At 43.7% G+C, this 10,520-nt stretch overlaps 1 protein-coding gene across 2 annotated transcripts in view; it reads left to right on the top strand.

Moving 5' to 3' along the window:
• The first annotated feature begins 2,752 nt into the window (after positions 1-2,752).
• MAMLD1 (mastermind like domain containing 1) overlaps positions 2,753-10,520 on the top strand; it is a 162,366-nt gene continuing 154,598 nt past the window's right edge. For both annotated transcript variants that reach the window (XM_083159446.1, XM_083159445.1), the window contains exon 1: positions 2,753-3,029. In XM_083159446.1, coding sequence (XP_083015572.1) covers positions 2,976-3,029 — 54 coding nt within the window. In that variant the 5' untranslated portion in view covers positions 2,753-2,975. The remainder of the gene's footprint in view (positions 3,030-10,520) is intronic.

The following is a 10,520-nucleotide window of genomic DNA, read 5'->3' as shown; positions in this document are numbered from 1 at the left end:
GCTCACCACATTATCTGGCAGTTACCGCACCTGTGCGACACTCTTGACATTATCTGGCGGGTTCATTGGGGAGATGGTTGTTTGGTCTTGCAGTCCTGTAGATTCAGGATTCATTGCAACTGATGATCTCCCAAACAGAGTTTGAATGACCGACCACCATCTAACCTGGCCAGCATGTTGCACCACCCAGTCACCTGAGCCTTTTTTTGCTCTCAAATCAGCTGTTGGTGCACTCAGCATTGAGAAATCTTGTCCAGACCAAGTTTTTTGTTGAGTATCATGTGGATGATCCTGATGAGATGTTTATCTCCTTCTCTTAATGGGCCATGGTCACCTTGGCATCTGCCTCATGAGGAGGTTAATACCACACCCTGCTTGTATTTGTGATCGAACAGTGATGTGATTGCAGTTTAGAGGAACATCGTGACACTCTTCAACTGCAACCTGAGTAAAGCTGTGTACACACGGGGGCGATAGGGGCTGAAATCGCTGGAAATATGGTCGCAGGCGATCATATTGCCAGTAATGGGAGTGTGCCCCGGCGATAAATCGCCGGGTGCACGCTCCCGTTTTCAGCCCCATTCTAATCGCTGGTTGCAGGAGCTTGCTCCTGCGACCAGCTGATTACCTCTGCGGCACCGCTGGCAGAGGTTCCCTTTCATCAGCGACCATCTCTGATCACTGATAAAAAGGAGAAACTGAGCAATATATTGCTCAGCCATATATTGCTAGCAATATATGGCTGAGCAATATATCTCCCCCGTGTGTACGGGGCTTAAGTCTAACCTTACTCAGTATTGCAGTTTTTGGCCAGCTTGCGAGGTTTAGGAGACTCCGCCTCTCGGTGCAGTTCTTGGCCACTCCCAGAATACAGGGGCAAAGCACAACCGTACCAGTAATCACCAGCTTACCCCATCCCTCCCTGCCAACGTTTGCTGTTCTGCGCTGGGATTAAGCAAATTGGTTAAATCTATATATGCAGATGACTGCTTTTGTCCGTTTCCAGCTTTTGGGAGCAAATAGTTAATTGTAATTTGTTCCCACAAATTTCCAGACTTTAATTCCAAGCAGCCAGATTCGAAAGATAATCTTTTAGTGTGTATGGGCCTTTTGGGCCTAATTCAGGTTGGATCCAACCAGCATTAGCCCTGATTTTGATTGGATCCACTTAGCATCCAACCATAATAATTTATTATTTAAGGTGGGGGAGGGTATTTTACACCTGTGCCCTTGACCTAAAATGTGTCCAACTGTACAACAGTTCCTGCACCTGGTAGCTTTGGTGGTCAACTACCCCTATTTTTTAGTACAAACTAACCAACCAAACAATACCTTATTTTGTGTAATACAGACATAATACATGCCAAGATTATTAATTGATTTGCACTAATGCTGCTTTCACATCGCCATCCCCACAGCGAACCGGCAATAATCGCTGATGTCATCGGGGGTGCGGCGGGGAGTCGGCACGTCATTGGGGGCAGGGGAGGAGGCAGTGCTTAGAGCTGGTGCTGCTCCAAGCGCTGCCTCCTCCATAGAGTGAATGGGAAATGGGTCGCTCGACACGTTCACACCACCAAGCAACACGGCAACGAACTGGTTCAAATTGCTGTGTTGCTAGCCGTTTTAGGGACAGTGGGCGAGATGCACCAAAAAAAAATTCTGTAAAAACCCTGTTTTCTGTGTTTCTACCACATTTTTATATGCAGCAAGGCCTGCGGGGGGGTTACGCCAGTTCTAGATGGCATAACCCCATGGAAGCCTATGGGCTTCCCTTCGCGCCCCCCCCCTTCCCCCCCCCCCCCCGGTTTACGACGCACCCCCCTCACCTGTGACTGGGCAACCTCCTACTATGCTGCCCGGACCAGTGATCTCCTCCTCCCTGCACCGCTTTCGGGTGCAGGGAGAAGAAAGCGGAGCCCTCACAGCTGGGTGAGGCTTCCCGGAGGAAGGGTGGGGCCCATCGCCAGTCATCGCCTTTGCGTTAATAATCGCATATGTTACTGCCGGCGATGTGCAGCCGGGGTTATTAGAGAATCCCACCCACAGTAACCCTTTCACATCGCACAAATTACCTGGTCAAAACAGCTTGTACCCGGTAATTAGTTGCAATGTGAAAGGGGTATAAGTGGAGGTGGTTAAATGCTAATAAAAATTCCGTAAAACTGTAATACAGTGAACTGACATGATATGATGATATGAATTGCTGTGCGATGGTATCAGGTGGGACACGCTTACCTTCTCTGACTCATCAGCAATAATTGCAGTTATTTTAGTGCGAACCTTTAAATAAAATATTTACATTTATTCTAGTCTTTCTAAATATCTATAGTCTCCTTTAGCTACTCTCAGCATAGCAAATGTTAGCAAACGCCAAAGGATTCCTTCCTTATCGCATGAGTCTGCAATTGACATGAATTATGTTATAATTATTTGCTAGCTGCTGTCCTTATTAGTGCTGCTGTTATTATGTTATTAGTGCTAAACAGACTACAATGATCTGAACATCTCATGATTCAACACCTAGGAGGGGGGCTTTTCACAGCAGCCCCTACTGAAGAAAAGCTCTCTGTCCATCAGGTTCTCACACTAGGATCTAATTGTCAGGAATGAGCAGTGTATTAGTGAAGGCTTGTTTCCCCTTTAAGATTGAGTGACTCTGGGCTGTCTCCACCTCCCCTGGTGACACAGCAGTTGTAAATGTCCTATCAGTAATTTAAAGAGCACAGACTCCTCCTTCAAGTGAGGAACTGGGGGCTGATGGAAATGTAGTGAGCAGTCTTAGACAGGCACTGGGTGAATCATTAGCCAACTGCTACACTGGGATGCTTTTGTCTGGAGTCTAAAAGGGAAATATATACATTTACATATCCATACTGCAATATCTACTATTTTTTACTGACTGAATATTTCTATTTTGGAGTTTTTCCAATACACCAAAGTGGATGTAATATCTGGTGGATCTCGAGTCCAAAATGCTGCTGGTTTCCCAGCGCATAGAAGCACCACGCATGGAGCCCTATATACCAGTAAGTAACGTAGACAGTATACACAGCGCTGCTGTACCTCTCCCTAAGGTGTCATTGTAGCTGAGCATCCACATGACAGCCGCACGGATGGGGCTCCGAAATGGACCTGCTGGAAGTGTCAGCCCAGCTACTTGCTGTGCGCCTGACAATGTGTGTGTGTGTTCTGTATATATTATGTACATTCAGTGTGTGTGTGTGTGTGTGTGTACAGCACAAGCATATATTCCGTAGAATTTTGCAATGTGTGTGTGTGTTAGCAGTGTTGGGTACATCAGCAATGTCACCTCCCATGTAAAGTCTTATCAGTAATTAGTGATGCATAATGCGCATTTACAGACTTGTCAGTGTGTGTGCTCTGTCTGTATTGTAGTATGTAAGAGCAGCGATTATAGAGCCAGTGTGTGTTACCTTTTATATAACAAGCACTGGTCTCCGGGAACCAGGACAGCTGCCCTCTGCCTAGCTAGCCATAGGTGCATGGTAGAGGTACTGCTAGCCCTAGGGTATTGGTAGAGGCACTGCTGGCCATGGCAGAGGCACTGCTGGCCGCGGGGTCATGGCATAGGCACTTGTGGTGTTCTGCAGGTCCAGGGTTGGTAAAATGCTGTTTGATTTATCCTAGATTAATGGTGACTGCACAGGGACTAATAGGATTAGAAACTGCCAATAACCTCAGCCTTGCAGGCTGTAATAGCTCTGTGCACACAGAGGCAGCAGGGCAGGAGAGCTCTGCCTTACCTCCCAATGCCCCCCCTTTCCCCAGCGCTGAAGGGGTTAATCCGCCCTGGTCCGGGGCTGCGCTGTACAGTGGTACCGAGTCTCCCTCAGACTAGTGCACATACAGTCATACGCTCCCCGTTGCTTGGATGGGTTGGGAGTGTTACATGAAGCCTATTAATCTTCCAGCTCCCATTACACCAGCAATAACCAGAATGAGTCCATTTGTTGCTATTCTGTGCGGGTCAGAGATCATCCGGGTGTCACTGTGAATGGATACAGCAGCAGACTGCTAACTGCAGTGCAGACCTGTGTGCTTTATATTTTATTCATGCAGACAATTGCAATACTTTTCCTTTCCCCTCCTTGGTGTTTGTATAAGAATCGTGCCCTGTGTTTAATTGTTAATCTGATCATATGGGCTAATGAGGTAGTTGCTAATTCATCCAGTAAAACACTCCTCATCCAGTTATTGTTATCTTTTGTCAGCTAAAGACTTTGATAAATGCAGCCCCCTCCTTTCCTTTGGTAAGATGACACCTGCCTTGCAGACTTGCATTGTCAGTGAGTGGCAGCAAGGCTGGAGCTGATGTGCCTTGGCTCTCTGGAGCCCTTGTCCAGCAGGGGGTGAATGACTGTGTGTTGTGTGCTGCTGAGCTATAATCTGGGATGACTTGATAATCATTGTGTGTTTGCAGATAACCTCCCACTTCCAGCGCTGCAGGTGTTAATGTCGCAACAACTCGCTTCTTGTATTCTTCCTTCCTTTTTTTTTTCCCACCGCAGAAAGGGTTAACAGTTGGTGCTCCTGCACCGCATTGCACTGGCAGAACTGCCAGGAAAACACCCTCAGAGCCTCCCAGACACAGTGTGGGAGCCTGGAGCTGGCTCATGTCTTTTAAAACTGGTTTAATTCTCTCCCCCCCTCCCCTCACAAATTAACCCATGCACTGCTGCTATGACTAGATAAGAATGATGTTGCTCAGCGTGGAACTGAATCAGGGTCTCCAGCAGTGAGAGAGTTAAAACAGTGATTCCCTTGTTGACTGTCCTCTAGAAGTCAATGGCAGTTCATGTCAATCTATTGTGTACATTATACCCTCACATGGCAGCAGTATTAATAAGCATTTTCCTTTTCGCTGTACAAAGGACTGAGTAATATGTTCTGTTTAAGGAGCATCTTAATTCAATGCTGCAGCAAAGCCGCCTTTCTTCATTGATGTGTAATAACACCCTAGATCAAACCGTAATGGGAGAACGCTGCTCTCCCCAAAAGCTTACACTACACCTATTTTTAGATATGGGGGGGTGCAAAAGTCCATCTTTTTGAACCTGTTGAATTAAGAGTTTGATAAAATGCATAATGTTAACCTTTTTTCTTTTTTTTACTAAATTTTTTGGTAATCGTTACATTAATGTCTCCATAGAGCCAAGCAAGATTGTCAGTCTGTAAATGTATTTATTTTGTATGATAAATCAGCAATGTCACAATGTGTATCAACGCCAGCTGAACTAAGATCATTTGCAGTGATTTCTCACTCAGCAGCTGTAATAAACCTAAATTGTTCCATCTGTTGGTAAACTATAGCAGGCCCAACATATAACTTGGGAGGCTCTTCATCAGTCACGTCATGGTCCCAGCACCCATTTTTGTATGGGCTCACCTTATTTATCACTACTCCTTTTAAAGTCTCTAGGATCTTCTAGATAATGGTTATCTTGATCGGTGGGTGTTTTTCATGCACATTCAGAAAATCAAGGTGAGGGGTGGCGGTGAATAAGGGATCCATTTCTTGGCCTCGGGCTTGCTTGTGAAATAGACAGCTGTCTGATTGGCTAGGATAGATGTGGTACTATCTGGGTTCTTCAACATTGCCTGTCAGAGGATAGAAATAGGGGATTGGTTAATTGGAGGTTTATAGATTATTGATGTTGCACCTATAGCAATAACTTATTTGGCAAAGGAATTTATATTTACAATTGAAAGTTATTTCTGTTTTGCTCTTCTAATTAGAAGTACCATGAGCATTAATTGCCGCATGTCTGCATATAATTTATAACTGATAATAATAACTGCAAATAGTGAATTCTACCTATGCTTGTATAAGTGGTCTATAACATTGAGGCTAGTTAGGGTGCTATGCATGTGATAGGTCACTGGAAAGTTTCAAAGCCACCAGATAATAATAATATAAGGGTGTTTTTTCTGTTTGTTTTGATGATCCATAGACCTTTAAAAAAAAAAAAAGTAACGTTAGTGATTAAAGGGACTGATTAATTTTTTTTTTTTCAATAATCGTCATTGTTGCCAGCCGTGACATATATGTGCTTTGTACAATGATCTCTATAGTTTGTCAGGAAGAGTCAAGTAAGTTTTACTTCTCTGTGTATTTAACAGCATAGCTGCTTTCCCCTCCCATCGCATGTCCCAGTGGTGCCAGGCCCTTGGATCACAGGCTTCGCTTTTGTTAGTGTGGCATCCTGCAGCTAATCTCTCTTGTCTATATCTGGAAAGCAGAGCCAATTCTTATTTACACTCCCATGGAAAATAGGCTGACAGTCATGGAAATAAAGCATATCAGTTTTTTTCCTCTTTATTGCAGATAACCTTCTGCCATTGGATCGCAGTCAGTTATTGTTTAAATAAGCTATTATTACAGAGTGAACAGTAAAGGAAGTTTAATAAGGGTTTTTGTCTGTGCCCGTTTATTGTTCATATGGTGTACTGACATAGAAGTCATAGTGTTATACAAAGTTGGCATTTGTGTATCTTTCAGCTTACCTGTTGAATTGATTGAATTTAGCCCAAATAACGCTTTAATTTATTATATATGACTTTGCAAAAGTGAACTTGCAATATAAAACTCCATTATCATGCTATAGTGCACACGCCAGATAATTGTGAGGCCTATGTACTAAGCTCCTAACTGCCATGTTAGATGCTGTGTTTGAAAAATGACAGTCTCAGTAGGAGTTGGTTGGCCCTTTATCTCTGCGGCAAGAGAAAAATTACCAACCAACCAGCTCCTACTATAACTGCCAATTTTCAAACTTGCGGGGCAGATGTATTTATCCTTAAAAACGCAAGGGTGATGGAACATCCAGCCAATACGCATCTAACTGCCAACTTTCAAAAAGCCTATACTGTGACAGTTAGGAGCTGATTGGCTGGACGTATATCACTCTTTATCACCCTCCCATTAATCTCATTTTACGGCTTAATACATCTGCCCCTAACAGGGCAGTTAGGTGCTGATTAGTACTTTATCTCTGTACACTTTCTCTCTTCGAGGTTGAGTACATCTGTTCACTTTGGGTGGGGTGTGTTGAAACTGAAATCTAAATTGCAGTTTAAAAATAATGCAGCCAGTATTTACCCTGCGCAGAAACAAAATAACTCACCAAATCTAACTCATTCTGTACATGTTACATCTGCCCCACCTGCAGTGCACATGGTTTTGCCCATTGTGAGAACAAATTTGTACTGCGATCAGATCTGAATAAGGGCATAGGAGCAGCAAGCTAGAGGTCCTGTACTATGTCACACCATTTTTACCTACCCTTGTCACATGAAATGTGTAAACGAGGATTCGTCTTACTACTCTCACAAATTGAATTGCTTAATTCTGTACTACAGAACCAATTGAGCCCTTGTTAAAAACTAGTTCGATGAAATGTTCTAATCTGTGGAAGTGACGCGTTAACAATTCTAAATGGTTTTTAGCAGGTTAAAAATATAATCTACTAACTCCTATGAATGGCTGGTATAGTTTATGGCAGTGGCTCCAAACTCATGGCCCTCCAGCTGTTGTGGAACTACACATCCCAGCATGCCCTGCCATAGATTTTATATAATGGATTCGTAAAACTGTGGCAGGGCATGCTGGGATGTATAGTTCCACAAAAGCTGGAGGGCCATGAGTTTGAAACCACTGCATACCACCCAACTTTTATCGTGGCCAACTCGGGACACTTGTATGCGCGTCGGAAATTTGGGGGGCGTTGCCTATACCTGGCCTATATTTCCGTCACTGTGGGGGCATGCATGAATAGACGCTGTGCGCATGCCCCATAAGCGGGACAGTTGGGAGGTATGCCACTGGTTTATGACTATCTATTCTTATAAGATTGTCATCAAGGATAACTTTCCAGTTACAGAGGCTAGATGAAACTGCTGCTGAGCCAAGCACTGTAGAGGGAGCATGGTAGCCATGGGCACAATGTGTGGTTAAAAGTCTCCACATGTAATGATTCAGTTTCCCACCTACAGACAACTGTGTCTGAGGTTAATTCAGTCCAATATGATGGTTATTGGCACACTTCTGCTTAGCAGATCTACAAATAATGCTAGAAGTCCATTAAGACTTAATTGGTCAATGCAGGAAATTCTTTGGTGTGTCTCCGATTGAAAAGTGCACTTTTGCACAGCTTCAGATTAAGCATATACATAATTAATAATGTATTTTTTTTGTACGATTACCAAATGAGTATATACAGATGTAGCCACGTGTAATTCTTGCGGCAATTAGCACAATACGGTTGACCTGTGCGTGTGTCTACTTTGCTCCCACAGTTTATAAAATGTATTGTGGCGATTCTGCGTCACGGTTACTAATTTGGTGCGCCAAACAAGTGCGAGCAACCAGAATGCTGTACCGATGAGGGTGGCTACATCTGTATGAGTCAGCGTGACACTGTGGTGAGCATTATTTTGGAATAAACCGGTTCTCACGCTTTTGTTAAGAGCTGTCCTTTGCATTGTGGCCGGCGATGTGCAGCGGGTCCCCGGTATCTCCCTGGACCCTTACCCGGCTTCCAGGGCTCCATTTCCTCCTCCCTGCATCTGGAAGCGGTGTAGGGAGGAGGAGGGCACTGGTCTGGGCAGCACAGCAGGAGGCTGCCCAGACACAGGTCGAGATGCAACATTTGTATATATGTGTGTGTGGGGGGGGCGATTGGGTGGTGGGAGACTCGAAGGGAAGCGTAACCCCTTGCAGCGAAGACCTGGTGGTGGGCTTTGCTGCATATGAAAATGCAGTAAAAACCCAGAAAACAGGGTTTTTACAGCATTTTTTGTTTGTTGCATCTCACCCTGTGTTTAAAAACTGACAGAAGCTGATTGATTGGTTGGTACTTTTATCTCTCGCCAAGCTGTTAGAACATGATATATTACACACACATATAAATTCAATGGTGATCATAGGATGTAAAGGTGACTGTCAGCATAAATCTGGTTTATTCATATAGATAGATATTATTGGGCTTGTGGTTCACAATAAGAAAAAACAGTCGTACAATGTCATTGAGGCAGTCAAACTTGTGAGTTGAAGTTACACTTCTCTTCAGCAAATTTTCTGCATGTCATTGAATAAAACAGAGCGTGTCAGATCCTCCCCTTACAGTCTTACTACATAGATGGGAGGAGCCGGTAAAGACAAGTGCTGAAATGATACTGTTTACAAAGTTCTAGGAACCAGAAAGGATTAGAATAGACCTGTTTCACAATCTAACCATTTATCCCTATTTAGACTAGAGGTGGTGATGCCTTGTTTAGGAGTTCTGAGCTGTTTTGCTCAGCACTTGCTCTTTGCAGTGCTTTAGCTGTTAACCCTTTTTAACCCTTGGCAATGCTAAATGATGCCCGCTGGCTCTTTTCTGACTGATCTTGATAATATTTGTATATATTCTGATTTAGAATGTAAGTTGCGATCATCTTTGTCTCCATGACGCTGGAGAAATCTTTTGAGATTCCCTTCCCACCAATCTGCCCTCCTCCCTGTGTCTGCATCAGGCAAGCCACCAGCTAAGACTCTGGATTTGCATGAGAAATGGTGTAGGCAAGGAAGAGGGGGGTGGTGTTGGAATCAGAAGAGGAGGGGGGGGGGGGGGTCTGGTGAATGAGTGTATATGTTCCTGCCCTGACGCTTGTTCTCTTCTAATAGAGAAGTGGAACAAAGCAAATGAGAGAAGATTTCTCAGAAAGAGAAATACTAGGGATCATTAGTTCTGCACAGTTGGAAGCGAAAACAAATAAATATATAATAGTAGAATGGATCAATGAAAACATATCCCAATACTTACATTTCGACAGGATGAAAAACTGATTAGGATAGACAAGTCTATACAAGAAAACTATGCAATGAGTCGGTCAAACTCTTGGCAACAACAACTAAAAAAAAAAATGAAAGCAATCCAACTATGCTGGAAGTTGATAACCGTTTTTGCAAGCATCGCTGTGTTGTAGAACGTACATAAGCTGTAACAAATCCTCCTCAGATTTCAGTGGGTGCAATGCCTCAGCTTGAGAGGGGTTAAACTGCAAGCTTATGACACATGATCAACCGCATAGGATAGGCTCTTGCCATAAATAGGCTTATTTCCCTACCCGTTTCCTGTTGCTGTGGTCATGTTGCCTTCGTGTGTCCTTTTCGTGGCAAATCTCCATATCCGTTACATAAGACTTCTATTGAGAATGCAGGGAGTCACCACCGCAGCCTTTCTGGCTACTTAATGGTTTAGTTAAAAGTAGTTGTAATACATTTTTACCCTCTCATTTAACAGTGTTCATAACCGGTTTCCAGAAGCTAAAACTAAAAAAATAAATAAAAAAAGGCTCTCAGCAATGGTCTAAGTGCTTAGATTTTGCAGACGGGATGCAGTCGGCAAGTTGACAACTATTGGTCGACAGCCAATATGTCGACATGTGAAAAATGTCAACATACCTCATGTTGACCTATTGCTTGTGTTGACCTTTTTCATTTCTACCTATTAACG

This window comes from Crinia signifera, chromosome 9 (genome assembly GCF_055691185.1).
Source record: "Crinia signifera chromosome 9, ASM5569118v1, whole genome shotgun sequence".
NCBI lineage: Eukaryota > Metazoa > Chordata > Amphibia > Anura > Myobatrachidae > Crinia > Crinia signifera.
Note: the sequence above shows the minus strand (reverse complement) of the source record. Positions and strands in the feature narration are given on the sequence as shown.